This window comes from Bos mutus, chromosome 11, assembly GCF_027580195.1.
Source record: "Bos mutus isolate GX-2022 chromosome 11, NWIPB_WYAK_1.1, whole genome shotgun sequence".
NCBI lineage: Eukaryota > Metazoa > Chordata > Mammalia > Artiodactyla > Bovidae > Bos > Bos mutus.
Genome location: NC_091627.1, coordinates 46,883,658 through 46,900,096, shown reverse-complemented (window position 1 = coordinate 46,900,096; position 16,439 = coordinate 46,883,658). Strand labels below are relative to the sequence as shown.

Genomic DNA, 16,439 nt, shown 5'->3' with positions numbered 1-16,439 from the left:
AGCAGCATGTTCACATGAACTGGAAAATATACGTCATTCACTCAAACAGAAATAGAATTGGCTAGTAACTAGTTTAACAATGAACTATCTTTGATAGTTTAAATATAGAAACTAAAAAAAATAAATATTCATAGCTTCAAAGTTTTGACAAAATATACTTAAGGCCTCTGATAAAAGTATTTTAATTAAAATATTAGGTTTGGTAAAACCATGCTGAAATGAACAATACTTTTATTTTCCTCACTCTGAGTTTGCCAGGAAAGCAGGTGACCTTAAGTTAAAGAGTAACATATATATTAACATGTGTTAGTAGCTCAGTCATGTCTGACTCTTTGTGACTCCATGGACTGTAGCCCATCAGGCTTCTCAGTCCATGGAATACTCCAGGCAAGAATACTGGAGTAGGTTGTCATTCCCTTCTCCAGTGATCTTCCCAACCCAGGTATCATACCTGCATCTCCTGCATTGCAAGCACAATCTTTACCATCTAAAGCCAAGAAGGAAGCCCATATTAACAGTAGGAATGGAAGGAGTTTTAACAATGCTTTTGAATTCTTTGAATTTCTTCTGAATTATGTGTCAAAGATTATACTCCTTTTGACCTATTTAGATCAAAAATTATAATGTACCATTATAACAGTACACCCATACCAGTATACTTCACAGAAAGAAGAATCTCAAAAATTATAATATACCATTGTAACGGTACAGCGATTTTGGTATACTTCACAGAAAGAAGAATCTCAAACAGATACCTGAGAGAACAGGTCTGAGTGTGATGTTTGACATGTAATTTAGAAGAAATTCAAAGAATTAAATAACATTGTTAAAACTCCTTCCATTCCTACTGTAAACAATATGTAAACAAGGTTTCTTACAATTTATATCTCTAGAAAAATAAAGTAGGAAGAGAAAATTTGCAAACAATAAATTAACTTAGGTGGCCTGCAACAAATTCATATACACAAATCCTTCCTCTTCATAAACAGCTAATTAGAAAACAAAATTGAACAAAGAGTCCATTGCCCAAGGTAAGAGAAACCCAAGAAAGACGGTAGGTGTTGCAAGAGGGCATCAAGGGCAGACACACTGAAACCATACTCACAGAAAACTAGTCAATCTAATCACACTAGGGCCATAGTCTTGTCTAACTCAATGAAACTAAGCCATTCCCGTGGCGCAACCCAAGATGGGCGGGTCATGGTGGAGAGATCTGACAGAATGTGGTCCACTGGAGAAGGGAATGGCAAACCACTTCAGTATTCTTGCCTTGAGAACCCCATGAACAGTATGTTCATGGGACAAAATGATAGGATACTGAAAGAGGAACTCCCCAGGTCAGTAGGGGCCCAATATGCTACTGGAGATCAGTGGAGAAATAACTCCAGAAAGAATGAAGGGATGGAGCCAAAGCAAAAACAATATCCAGCTGTGGATGTGACTGGTGATAGAAGCAAGGTCCGATGCTGTAAAGAGCACTATTGCATAGGAACCTGGAATGTTAGGTCCATGAATCAAGGCAAATTGGAAGTGGTCAAACAAGAGATGGCAAGAGTAAATGTCGACAGTCTAGGGATCAGCGACCTCAAATGGACTGGAATGGGTGAATTTAACTCAGATGACCATTATATCTACTACTGCGGGCAGGAATCCCTTAGAAGAAATGGAGTAGCCATCATGGTCAACAAAAGAGTCCAAAATGCAGTACTTGCATGCAATCTCAAAAACAACAGAATGATCTCTGTTCGTTTCCAAGGCAAACCACTCCATATCACGGTAATCCAAGTCTATGCCCCAACCAGTAACGCTGAAGAAGCTGAAGTTCAATGGTTCTATGAAGACCTACAAGACCTTTTAGAACTAACACCCAAAAAAGATATCCTTTTCATTGTAGGGGACTGAAATGCGAAAGTAGGAAGTCAAGAAACACCTGGAGTAAAGGGAAATTGGCCTTGGAATACGGAATGAAGCAGGGCAAAGACTAATAAGAGTTTTGCCAAGAGAATGCACTGGTCATAGCAAACACCCTCTTCCAACAACACAACAGAAGACTCTACACATGGACATCACCAGATGGTCAACACCGAAATCAGACTGATTATGTTCTTTGCAGCCAAAGATGGAGAAGCTCTATACACTCAGCAAAAACAAGACCAGGAGCTGACTGTGGCTCAGATCATGAACTCCTTATTACCAGATTCAGACTTAAATTGAGGGGAAAACCACTAGACCATTCAGGTATGACCTAAATCAAATCCCTTATGATTATACAGTGGAAGTGAGAAATAGATTTAAGGGCCTAGACTTGATTGATAGAGTGCCTGATGAATTATGGAATGAGGTTCATGACACTGTACAGGAGACAGGGATCAAGACCATCCCCATGGAAAAGAAATGCAAAAAAGCAAAATGGCTGTCTGAGGAGGCCTTCCAAATAGCTGTGAAAAGAAGAGAAGCGAAAAGCAAAGGAGAAAAGGAAAGATATAAGCATCTGAATGCAGAGTTCCAAAGAATAGCAAGAAGAGATAAGAAAGCCTTCCTCAGCGATCAGTGCAAAGCTATAGAGGAAAACAAGAGAATGGGAAAGACTAGAGATCTCTTCAAGAAAATTAGAGATACCAAGGGAACATTTCATGCAAAGATGGGCTCAATAAAGGACAGAAATGGTATGGACCTAACAGAAGCAGAAGATATTAAGAAGAGGTGGCAAGAATACACAGAAGAACTATACAAAAAAGATCTTCACGACCCAGATAATCACGATGATGTGATCACTGACCTACAGCCAAACATCCTGGAATGTGAAGTCAAGTGGGCCTTAGAAAGCATCACTAGGAACAAAGCTAGTGGAGGTGATGGAATTCCAGTTGAGCTATTTCAAATCCTGAAAGATGATGCTGTGAAAGTGCTGCACTCAACACGCCAGCAAATTTGGAAAACTCAGCAGTGGCCACAGGATTGGAAAAGGTCAGTTTGCATTCCAATCCCAAAGAAAGGCAATGCCAAAGAATGCTCAAACGACCGCACAATTGCACTCATCTCACACGCTAGTAAAGTAATGCTCAAAATTCTCCAAGCCAGGTTTCAGCAATATGTGAACCATGAACTTCCTGATGTTCAAGCTGGTTTTAGAAAAGGCAGAGGAACCAGAGATCAAATTGCCAACATCCGCTGGATCATGGAAAAAGCAAGAGAGTTCCAGAAAAACATCTATTTCTGCTTTACTGACAATGCCAAAGCCTTTGACTGTGTGGGATCACAGTAAACTGTGGAAAATTCTTCAAGAGATGGGAATACCAGACCACCTGACCTGCCTCTTGAGAAATCTGTATGCAGGTCAGGAGCAACAGAACTGGACATGGAACAACAGACTGGTTCCAACTGGAAAAGGAGTACGTCAAGGCTATATATTGTCACCCTGCTTATTTAACTTCTATGCAGAGTACATCATGAGAAACGCTGGACTGAAAGAAGCACAAGCTGGAATCAAGATGCCGGGAGAAATACCAATAACCTCAGATAGGCAGATGACACCACCCTTATGGCAGAAAGTGAAGAGGAACTAAAAAGCCTCTTGATGAAAGTGAAAGTGGAGAGTGACAAAGTTGGCTTAAAGCTCAACATTCAGAAAACGAAGATCATGGCATCCGGTCCCATCACTTCATGGGAAATGGATGGGAAAACAGTGGAAGCAGTGTCAGACTTTATTTTGGGGGGCTCCAAAATCATTGCAGATTATGACTGCAGCCATGAAATTAAAAGACGCTTACTCCGTGGAAGGAAAGTTATGACCAACCTAGATAGCATATTCAAAAGCAGAGACATTACTTTGCCAACAAAGGTCCGTCTAGTCAAGGCTATGGTTTTTACTGTGGTCATGTATGGATGTGAGAGTTGGACTGTGAAGAAGGCTGAACACTGAAGAATTGATGCTTTTGAACTGTGGTGTTGGAGAAGACTCTTGAGAGTCCCTTGGACTGCAAGGAGATCTAACCAGTCCATTCTGAAGGAGATCAGCCCGGGGATTTCTTTGGAAGGAATGATGCTAAAGCTGAAACTCCAGTACTTTGGCCACCTCATGCAAAGAGCTGACTCACTGGCAAAGACTCTGATGCTGGGAGGGATTGGGGACAGGAGGAGAAGGGGACAACAAAGGATGAGGTGACTGGATGGCATCACTGACTCGATGGACGTGAGTCTGAGTGAACTCCGGGAGTTGGTGATGGACAGGGAGGCCTGGCGTGCTGCGATTCATGGGGTCACAAAGAGTCGGACACGACTCAGCAACTGAACTGAACTGAAGAAAGAAAACTCCTAAGAAGAATCTTAATTAAAAATTCCTGAAATTCAAATTCTAAATGACATTAACTTGGGTAACACAAGAAGACTGGTCTTCATAAATAAGAAGACAAATATTGCTCTTGTACAGGCAATTTAATATAATTTTAATATTTTTCTATATCAAGCCATAAATTTAACACAACCCCAATTTGAAAAGTATCAGTATTTTAATTTTTGAAAGAATGAGACACACTGATTCTAAAGTTCGTTGTGGAAAAATAAACAACCAAGACAATTCTGAAAAGGACTAATAATGAAGATGGACAATCTCCAGAAGACATTTAACTGAAAAGTGTAACTCTGCTTAATTAGAATACAATACTGGAGAATGAACAGATCCATAGATCGAAACAGAAAGACCAGAAACATCCCCAAATATACAGGGCACCTTCCTACATACAAAAATTCTACAAATTATCAAGAAATGGACCACATACATACATACATAAAAGGAAAATGAGGATAGGATTTGAGCAACTCGGAGAAAAAATAATACAAGTAAATGGCTTTAAAACACATGAAAACAAGTATGAATATACAATGGAACAAATATACAAAGATGTTCACTGCAGTTGTTTTTTTTTTTTAAACAAATATAGACAACATCAATGTCAATAAAAATTAAAGAATTTCTCTTTTGATGTATTCAAGTTTTTAATGTATTTTCTCCCTCTTTTTGGATTCATTTTAAATGATGAACACAAATCACAGAACCGTATTTACATAATATATACCTTTGTGTTTAATACAGCCACAGAAAGTCCTGGAAGGCCATTACCAAAACATCACTTGAAATTAAAATATATAAGAATCTTACCTTTATCAGCACTACCTAAAAATTCCTTTTTCTTTAAAATGATGTTTTGCTTTATAATGATACATTATCAGATCAATTAATATATTTACACTTTGGAATAAAAACTACATATTGCTTTAAATATAACATAAGACTTCCACCAAGCAAGACTATAAATAAGTCAAGTTATTCCCAGTGAGACTAACAGAAAAATTTTAAAAGATCCAGGAGAAAACCCACAAAACAGGGCTTTGTGCAATAGGGGTAACAGCACAGATTTAAGTCAAGTCAGACTATCACTTTAAGTTTATCTTAAGAATCCCTTAGCCCATGTTCATGGCGGACAATCTTCCATTCTGTTGGTTATTCCTGTTTCCTAAGATGATCAGTAACCTCAGGAAAGCAATACTCCAAACCATAACTTAATTTCCTTAATGAAACATGGACAAAGTGCCAGTGACAGTAAATAACACAATCTAAAGAGAAATTAGACATTTGTTGGTATAGAGCTATTAGGTGTTATCAAACAGTCAATTATAGAATTTGTGTCAAATGGGCCTTTAAGGTGTGAATCAATAAGTACTCCACAATGACTACATTAATTCCATGTGCTATTAATTCAAAATATTCAATTCTATAAAAATCTATTAAGTATAGATGGCCTCTTTATATTCAGTCACAGTAATTAAAACTTGTTCTGCATTCTAAAAACAAGGCTAAGATTTATATTTCTAGGATTCATCTTATTCAAAGTTCACTGTTCCTACCAGTAATAAAGTTCTGATAAACTTTATATTTGTATGTTTAAGGAGATTTAACATATCCACATATAAGGAAACAATATTAAAAAGCTTAGTTTTATTTCATATAAATACTTGGATGTGTTATTACCAACCTGTCCTTCCCTTGAAAATTTAAAGGGTGGTTTGTGTTTAATAACACTTGTTGCAAGCCTTAGGAGTCCTGTAAGCCCATCATCTTCTATATTACCATCTTGATGATCGAGGATCTCCCTGCTACAAAAACCACAAGCAAAACAAGATAGGTCATGCAGTTACTTCCTTTATCTTTATGCAACAAAACTGTCAATTTCACATCAAGTTTTACCTTCGAATACAGTCAGCCAAATGCCGTGCCAAAGCATCCAGGTCGAGCAGTGTTGTCTTAATACAAAAAGAAAATACAAAATTCAAATACAGATTTTTACATTTAGTATTTCAGTATTTACTAAAACAAAACAAAAAAATCCTTACTTTTAAGTAACAAGAATTCTTCATTAACATGCCAATTAAATTATAAATATTTAACTACTCTTTACTTATACATAATATCAATAAAATTATAGTTGTAAACACACCATTAATAGTCCTTCAAAAAAAAAATCAATGAATTGTTGGCAATAAATTATGACAGCCATAGCAATTTATTAATGAGAAAACACTAGGTCTGATTTATTTTTTAACAATTTTACTGAGATATAATTCACATACTATACAATTCACCAAGGTTTGCTTCTAATAGCACCTTTTGAAATAAACTTAAATGGACAGTTCACTTCAGAAATCTTTATTCTCATTATAACCGAGCAACAAAATTAAAACAGATTTCATAAAACAGAATCTAATTTAAGAGGATTCACAGTACAGTGGTTAGGACTCCACGCTTTCAGTGCAGAGGGTGTGGGTTCAGTCCCTGACTGGGGCCATAAAATCTTGAAAGCCATGTGGCACGGCTATAAACAAAAAAGAAGATTCTCAAAGAAACTTAGATAACCAAGAAGGAAAATTACTTTTGACTACCAAGCAAGAAATAACAGATTCCTACTTTAAATAGGCGACCATAGGTTTTAAAAAAAAATTCTATGTCTATCTGGCGTTAGTATTTTATGGACAATGTCAAATACATTAAAATATGCTCTAGGGGGAGGAAGACCTGGAAGCGGTCATCAAAAGCAGTAAGATAAGTAAATACTAGTAATATACAACATGATAAATATCATTAACATTGCTATATGTTATATAAAGTTGTTGAAAGAGTAAAGTGCTCATTACAAGGAAATAAAATCTCTTTCCATTTCTTTAATTTTATATCAGTATGAGATGATAATCTTCAACTATGCTTATTGTGGTAATCATTTCATGATGTATATAAGTCATTATGCTGTATACTTTAAACTTACACAGTGCTGTATGCCAATTATAACTCAGTAAAACTGAAAGAAAAAATTAAAACAGGTTCAATATTGATTTTTAAATTTCTCAAATGTAAAATAGAATAAGAATTCAGATGTAAACTGTTCCTTAAAAGTAGAAAGCTCAAACGTTAAAGGACTTTTAAAATACATAGTGTATATATTGGACTTTGATTGAAATACATGAAAAAAATTGACAGAAAAGGTTTCCTAAATATTTAAATTTAAATTTTTCAAGTGTTTCTCACTTTTCTGTGAGATCAAGTAGATTTATTTTAGCTTACTAAATTTATAAAAAGGAAAAAAAAAGTTTTTATGTGGCCAAGCTTTTCTTCGAAATGGACTTGTTTTAAATGACTTTGTTAGACAGGAGTATCATTGTAGTCTCATATAACAAAATTAAAAGATCAGAAAACTGACAGTACTCTTTAGCTTAAAAGTGATTTCTATTAACTTCAACTTTACTTTATATACTCAAAATCTACTTACTATTACAGAAATCTGTATATTTAAGGTCTAAATTTCACACTCCAAATAAGATTTTATACCCACAGATCTTACTCCGAAGACACAGGAAACTAAGTACCAAGTAAAGACATTTCAACTAAGGTCAAAATAAAAGGAAGGAATGAGAGCAAAACACAAAGGTACAAATGAAGTAGAAAAACTATGACATTTTCAACTCATTACAGACTGATAAAAATGCCCTTAAGGATAAGGACTTACAAAATTCACAAAGATACATGTACATAATTCATCTCTATTAACAAGTTAATGTAAAATTTTCTGAACATACCTGACTAGCATCCTTTATATGTATGTTGTCAACTAATTTGCACAACAACCAAAAATATTCTTTACATCCAGGTTTTAACATTGGTTCTTCTTCATAATCATCTATCTATCAAAAAAAATTTAAACTTTGTAAAAATAGTTTAAAAGGGGAAAATGAACTTAAAATTATATTTTAAAATCTTTTAGGGTTTATTAAAAAAATTAAATCCTTACAAACTAAACAGTATTCAAAATTTAACCAAAAAATTCTGAAGAAGACACTCCTGGTTTCTTTAAAATTAAAACTACTATGTACATAAGTGAATGATGAGAAGTTTGAGGAAAACATTACTCTCAAATTACTTATAAACTACTTGGAAAAGATATGAATAATGTATAATACTAAATAGTGTAGTGTCAACTAAAAATTCAATGACAATGTGAAAACACAAGAAACCTACAGAAAATGAGTATATATAAATCTACCCACATGTAATGGTCTATTATAGTTTTCAAATCTGAAAAATAAAGAACATTACATTTCTTACACAGTCAATGACAGTAAATATGGAGAAGAAAAATCCTACAATGCATCATATTTCTAGAGATTAGTACAATTTACTTATTAATGGGCCCTGAATTTATTATGTGGGAGAAGGGGTTTACAAGGCTAGCAATGAATAAAGTTGAAAATTCTAAGTATCACAAAGATAAAACAACTGTGATTGAGTAAGGAGAGAGCTACATTTATGATGTTTCTATCATTCAACTTATCAACACAAGGCTCAAAACTTATAAAGACAAATGTTATTTCCAAAACAGAATACCCATGAGATCCCACAGAGCTGAAACCAAAGCACATAGAATCTATCCTTAAAGTGTAACATGGACACAATACGTCACAATGCTATTACTTTAAGAACTATATAACTATCATCCTCCTGGTGAAAACTATAAATAGTAAACAGGTATTCAAAATGACTTGCAAGAATAATATAATGATAAACGTGGGGCAAATGAAAATGCAGAAATAGAAACTGCTGTTGAACACAGTAAAATCTTACTCTGATAGGTTTGAGTGCTTGAGCATCTGGAAGGAACTTCAACAATGTTGAGGCAGCCAGTAGCAGAAAAGAGCGATTGATTGAGTCTCCTCCATCCAGCCCTGATAGAGATAACTTATAAAGACCATTGCAAGACTCATGACGGACTGCAGTCTAAATGAAAAAGCAAGTTCCAAAGATAATCTGAGTCAGTGATAAGAAATTAATCTTAACGTTGCTAGAAATAATATGTTAGATGGCTTCTTTAATAACATATTTTAAAACACAATGTCCTGATCACATACTCAGGCATGTAAATAATACATGATCAAATGAAGTACCCCAAAGTATATACAGCAATATGTAAAAACATTTTGGAAATTCCCAAATACGGCCATAAAAAAAAAAACTAAATAAATACAAGAACAGACAAATACAAAAAGGATTGAGAAGAGATTATTCATAATAATTTACATGATTAAGTAACAAGAAAAATATTTTCAGAACTAGAAGCAACTTAGGAAGTATTTAAACCAAAATATATTACAGATTTTAGAATCTTGTTCAAATGTTAGAATAGTTACCTGGGACAGAGCCAGAACAAGAACACATATGCATTCAATACAAAGCTAATAATTCTAGAAAATGTTCTCTAAAAAAGATGTGAATATCGTGGCTAAGTGTACTAATAAGTGTTTCTACTACTTCATTTAGGATATGGTGTGAGTAACATCAAGATATGATTGGTGAAAATTATACTGACTTCAGTGTCAACAATGAAACAAAAGGAGTATATATAACTTATTGTCGGTCTCTCTTGCATCTAAGGATACTCTCAACTAGATAAAGCAAAATAAATTTCTCTAAAATATAAATTACAATAATAAAGGCTCAAATCTTTCTAAACCCTCAGAAAACAAAAAACCCCAAAGAAACCACTCTGTAAACAAATACTACAAAAAGAAGAAAAACATGAATGCTACACAGTAACATTCACGCTGAAGTGTACATAGTTCAAAATACTCTAGATCTTAAAGGATTAGTAAGTACTTTCCAGGATATATTTATGGAATCACATTCATTTGTTTCCATTAGCTCTTTTTATTATCAGTGCTAATAATATGAAAAAATATGAAGAGTACTGCTAATCTTCAAACTTTAGCTTACCTCAGGAATAAGGAGAGTCAATTTCTTTAGCCAATCTTGTAAATGATCACTATCAGCAAGGCTAGATTTCACTAAAGAACAGCAATGAGCCCAACTCACCAAGAGCCACATAGAATAATGTGAAACTAAAGAAAAATTGGAAAAAAGTTACTATAAAAATTATTATAAGGGCTTGTACTATAAAGAAAACAAAATGTTCATTATTAAAGAAAGGTATTATACGTAAATGTTTCCAGCCATCCAAATCTTTAGTTTCCAGCCATCCAAATCTTTATCTATTAAAAATCAACTTTGTGGAACCCTTACCTTCATGTCTAGACCTGTGATCAGATTGAGCTTTCAAAACTCTGTAAAGTAAAAACATACCACCAGGAATAGTTAAATTCAGCAATGAATTAAAAAATAACTCTATTTCTTACTATATTTATCATTTAACTTTCCCAAAAGATAATAGGTTTTTATGAAAGATACTAATTTATTTTTCCATGGTCTTCATTTTTTGTTTAAAGAATCACTGGCAAAATCTTACTATAACAAACACTAAATGACTTCATATTTAATAAATAAAATCTGAGTGAATCCCATATTGACTTAAGTGCACTCTCACAGTGCCTAAAAATTTGGTTACTGAAGTGACATGCATTACAAACAGAAAGGTTATAATGGTTTAGAATCTAAATATAAGACTTCTAAAAGGAAAAAAATCATACACTGGCATAAAATGACCTTTTTTTTTTGTATGGGTAAGTTCAATTTTCACTGGGAATAGTTAAAAGTAAATTACTGAAAAGTAGAGAAAAATAACTAATTTAATTCTATATTGCTTCAGTTCTATTTTTTCCCCATGATACTTTTAGTAACTTCAGTGGAAAATGTATTACACCTCAATCTAAAGAAAACTAAACAGTAAAAATTTTCAGTTTAATAACACCATTACACAGGAATTTAGGTTCACCTTACAAATAAATTGCTGTTTTTTTTTTCTTAAGAAAAGCACAGATCTCTAGATACCTACTTTGTTATAATTAAATTTTTATAATTAAAAACACCTTTGAAAATTTCAAAATCTATATAACTGATTTAAGTAAAAGGTACTGAAAAGTTAAAACTTGTAAGTCAAGATCTGGTCATATTTCATGTTTAACTTTTATCATATTGGCTTAATATATTTAACTTTACCAAGAGCAACCTACTCATGCACCTTTTAAATCTGCGGCATTTGAAGATTTTTGGTAACAGACAGTAAGTTTTTTCTAACTACCTTAATTGATATAAACCTCCCAGCACCATATAAACTGAAGGTGGGAAGTATATAGAATGTATGTTAGAGGACAGGGAGAAAAAGTTAATAATTATTTATCTGGAGGAGAGTAACTGGTAGTTGGTACAGAAAATCTATTTTCCTCATACAAACCAAGGTCAAGTTACTGCACTTTCTTTGTTTCCCCACATTATCCATTCCTAAGTTTTATAACTAATAGGTGAAGTGCCTGACACTAATAATGGTGAGCAAAATCAGATAAAGTACATACAAAACTATACTGTCAGTGAGGTAAAGCAAGTATTAATCAAGTAATACAAATTCAATAGAGACAAACACTAAAGAAAGACAAACTAAAAAAGAAATAATCTTAAAATAATCATGCTACTTATATTCAACCACTGCTTATGAAGGTGACTTTTAAAAGCATCTAAAAAGAAACAACTAGCTATTAGCCATAAATAAGCACTTTGAAACATGTTTACATGAACTCTGTAAATCATCTGAGTAACAACGGCAAGCTTAAGCCCAACATAATACCTAGAGAAAACAGTACTTGAAAATATTTCTACATACTTTAATGTATCATTTAAGGTATTTAAGGTATTATTTAAGGTTATTTAAGGTTATTTATTTAAGGTATACAGAGTCAGGTCTTTATGTATTAGCAAATATCATTTATACACTATTAAAATTTTGTACATTATTTTTTAAAAATCGCCAATGTAGCCCAAATAAATTGGATCATATGACAGGTTTAAACTATATTCTTAAATAAATATTTCCAGCTTTATCTACTGAGAGCCCAGAAGAAAGTTAACATTAGGAGCCATGAGTATCCATATTTCACTGGTTCCACGCCAACAACTAGGGCTTCCTAAACACTGATTCCAGAACTAAGGCATATAAGCAAAGTGAACAGTAATAGTAATGAATTATCTTGCATTAAAAAATCCAACTTGATACTAAATAAAAGGAAGAGAAAGCTCTTCCTCACAATAAAATGTCAACTAATAAACATAAAATGAATGGCTGAGTTAGAAAATCACTAGTTTGCAAACACTGTACTGATACTTAATTCAGGCAAGATTCATCATCACTGTAATCCATAGGGTAGTTTTAATTAGAAAAATCAGAAACTTCACTGTAGAGAAATCTGGATGAAACCAGACTGACTGATCAAAATCACTAATAATAAGACAAACTGCTATCACTGGGATGTATTGGGAAAGATATGCTACTTAAGGAGTATTCCTGCTAAAAGGTATAGTCTGAATTTAATTGTAAGGAACAATCAGGAAAACCTAAACCAAAAGGTGTTATAAAAGAACTGTCCTGGGATGCTCAAAAATGTCTGTTCCATGAAAGAAAGGATAAGAAATATCCCCTATTACAGGAAATGGAAGAAATATGACTATTAAACATAGTATGTTATCCTGGATGAGGAAAAAATTGCTATAAAGAATATTAATGGGGAAATTTGAATATGGATAAGATGTTAGATAATATTATATCAATGTTGAATTGTATTTCACTATAGTGGTCAGGAAACTGTCCTGGGTCTTAGGAAACACATCAAACTATTTATGGGTAAGTGACCATATGTCTAAACTCTTACAGAATTTAGGATAACCTGTAAATAAACGTGTGCACAGGGACACCCACAGAAAATGCTATAAAAACTTGCAAAACGTTGGTAACAATATGCAAGTCTTAATGAATGATATGAAAGTGCACTAAAATACCCTAACCATTTATCTATTAGATTTCAAGTTTTTCCAGATTAAAATTTTTAAACACTGTATTCTTACTATACATACATACATAATATAAAAACATCATACCTAGGAGCCAGATTATCATATGTATAAGCAACAGACATAAGTCGCTGAATCAAACTGGTTCCTTGGACAAGAACAAGAAATACCTTTAAAATAAAAACATTTTAAAAAAAATCTGTAAGTACACTAAAGCACAAAACTGCATTTTAAACAGACTCCATATTACTTTGATTTTTATTTATAAAAATATAAGGAATACTCTAAAAATGGTTATTGGAAAATACTACAAAAGTATTAAATACTAGAAAAACAGATTTTCATAAACAAACCTAAGAATAACAACTTTAAAAAGAAAATAATAAAAATTTAGAAAATACACAGGCAAATCCTCTCTATTTGGTCCACAGATTATCTATTTGGCCCACAAATTATCTGCATGTCACCCAACAGTGCAAGAAAAATTATACATTATACATGCCAGTGATTTTGGGGGGCAGTAGATGAAGTAACATTTTTCACTTGAAATAAAACTATAGTTAACCAAGCTTGGAATCCAGATTTAAAATCCTGAGGTTCAACATTAGTTGACTTATTTTCAAGCTGTATGACTCTAATACTAAATTTCTCAGTTCTTAATCTATATAATAGAAAAAATATTTGCTAACTTAATAAAGAATTATTAAATTCCTTCTGCAGGCCCAAACTCATTCTGGCCACTAAACTCTAAAAAGCACTGTTCCTATCCTGGGGAAGTTAGTCCATGTAGCAGATAACATACAAAGCATTGCAGGAGCTTCCCTGGTGGCTCAGTGGAGAAGAGTTTGACCACCAATACAGGAGACACAGGCTTGATCCCTGATCTGGGAGGGTCCCACATGCCATGGAACTAAGCCCATAAGCCACAACTATTGAGCCCACATTCTAGAGCCTAGGAGCTGCAACTACTGAGCCCATATGCCACAACTACTGAAGCCTGCGTGCCCTACAGCCTGTGCTGCACAACAAGGGAGGCATCGGCAATGACAAGCCTGCACACTGCAACTAAAGAGTAGCTCCTGCTTGCTACAGCTAGAGAAAAGCCCTTGCAGCAACAAAGACACAGAGCAGACAAAAATACAGTACTAAAAAAAAAAAAAAAAAAAAAGGCACTGCAACACAAGTATATGCAATGTGCCAAATGATCAACAGAAGAGAGCAGCAACTAAAGCTGTCCCGGACAAAATAAGGAGAGCTTTAAGAAAAACTATATTTAAGTTTGGAGGCTAATGGATACATGTATATGTATCGCTGAGTCCCTTTCCGGTTTCCCTGACTCATCACAATATTGTTGATTGGCTTTATCCCAGTACAAAATAAAAAGTTTAAAAAAAAAAAGACAAGCTATACTTAGGCTGGAATTTGAAAGTTAAATTTGGAATCTGAAACTTCCAAAAGGCTACTGAAGGATAATAAATGAAATATTGCATGACAATAAATTAGTAAAGGAATTAGTGTTTCTTTCTATTAGATGACTTTGTCTCGAGAAAAAGAGTAACAAAAATTTCCCCTCAAATAGCTTAGATTTACATACTATGCTCTAATTATTAATGATAAACAAAGGAAAAAATATATCATATGCTCTTTTTCTAAACTAGAACTATAATATTGGCATATGCATAGAAAAAAATATGCACATAAAAAGAGAATCCATGGTAATGACCTGTGACTCTGGGGAAGGTTCATTTGTATATTCTTTTTTGCCACATCACAGTTTGCAGGATCTTAGCTCCCTGACCAGGGACGGAACCTGAGTCCTCAGCAGTGAAAGTGCAGAGTCCTAACCACTGAGCAGTTAGGGAATTTCCTCAATTGTACATTCTAAGTATTTTTAGTAATTATGTACTTAAACAAATTTTTTTTAGCCAATTATTTAAAAATCCCATATATGAGTATATGTATTTTATTTTTCTATCAGTAACAACTCATTGCTCTGAAGTTTCTTGAACAGGTATGAGGTAAGCTGCTGTCCTCAAATGATTACAATTTAAGGAACAGACCGAGTAAAAACTTATCTTCAACCTTCCCCGGTTCAGTTCACTGACAGAAACAGTGGAAGGGCAAATATTTGATTGTATGAACAACAGAATCCACAGTCAGAAAGATTTAATTTTATTGCTGGATGTGCTGGTTATCGTGCCACTTTTGTTCAGCTCCAAACCCACCATACTGTGAACTTGCTCTGCCATTATAATGGCTGGTAAATTTCTCCTCAGCCAGCTGGCTTTCTTTTAAGTTTGTCAACCTGGGATACTTGAGAGATACCTTACGTGCTTTTTCTTGTTTGTTTTGTATTGGGGTTTTTTTCTTGGTTGTGCCATGCAGCTTGTGGGATCTTAGTTCCTGACCAAGGATCAAACCTGGGCCCCTGGGTGGTAAAAGCATGAAGCTCTAACCACTGAACCACCAGGGAATTCTTGTTTTTTTTGTTAACACTGTTCCAAAAGTATTTTAACCAGATGAGGAAACTGATTTCAGAATCAGTAACAGAATGACTTCCTCAGAGGCCTAAACTCCAGTTCAGCAAGATCCCATCTATAGGCTTCTCACTTCTGGTAGTTATAATCTTTTACATATATTCCTCAAAAATATGTGAAATTGCCTGCATTACCTTAACATTCCCTTTTTAAATTATAGCCCTTCAAAACATGGGATTCTCTGATGGCTCAATGAAAAAGAATCCACCCGCCAATGCAGAAGTCACGGGTTCAATTCCTATGTCGCGAAGATCCCCTGGAGAGGGAAATGGAACCCACTCTAGTATTCTTGTCTGGGAAAAATCCCAGATGGGGGCTACAGTCCAGGGAGTCACAAAAGAATCGGACACAACTTAGTAACTAAACAACTCTGAAATATACGAATAAAATTAGTTCTCAATTTTAAATCTACTCTGTTGGAATACCTAGTGTAGTTTGTTTTTCTGAATGGATCCTCCATTCAGCATAAAAATTATTGAGACCAACTAATCAACTCAACTCTACAGTTAGATAACATATAGAATGGCATAAAATTCAATCTGCAATTTGGATGATGAACTGAAAAGTTTTAC

General features: G+C 34.0%; 1 protein-coding gene across 7 annotated transcripts in view; it reads right to left on the bottom strand.

Annotated features, from left to right (window-relative positions):
• USP34 (ubiquitin specific peptidase 34) overlaps window positions 1-16,439 on the bottom strand; it is a 241,112-nt gene that overhangs the window by 62,366 nt on the left and 162,307 nt on the right. For all 7 annotated transcript variants that reach the window (XR_011466043.1, XM_070379396.1, XM_070379401.1 and 4 more), the window contains 7 exons: window positions 13,418-13,500; window positions 10,619-10,659; window positions 10,313-10,437; window positions 9,167-9,319; window positions 8,125-8,229; window positions 6,245-6,300; window positions 6,033-6,153 (listed from right to left, as the gene is read on the bottom strand). Coding sequence is in view for 6 of the 7 variants with exons in the window: in XM_070379396.1 (XP_070235497.1) it covers window positions 6,033-6,153; window positions 6,245-6,300; window positions 8,125-8,229; window positions 9,167-9,319; window positions 10,313-10,437; window positions 10,619-10,659; window positions 13,418-13,500 (684 nt within the window). In the remaining variant the exon portion in view is untranslated. The remainder of the gene's footprint in view (window positions 1-6,032; window positions 6,154-6,244; window positions 6,301-8,124; window positions 8,230-9,166; window positions 9,320-10,312; window positions 10,438-10,618; window positions 10,660-13,417; window positions 13,501-16,439) is intronic.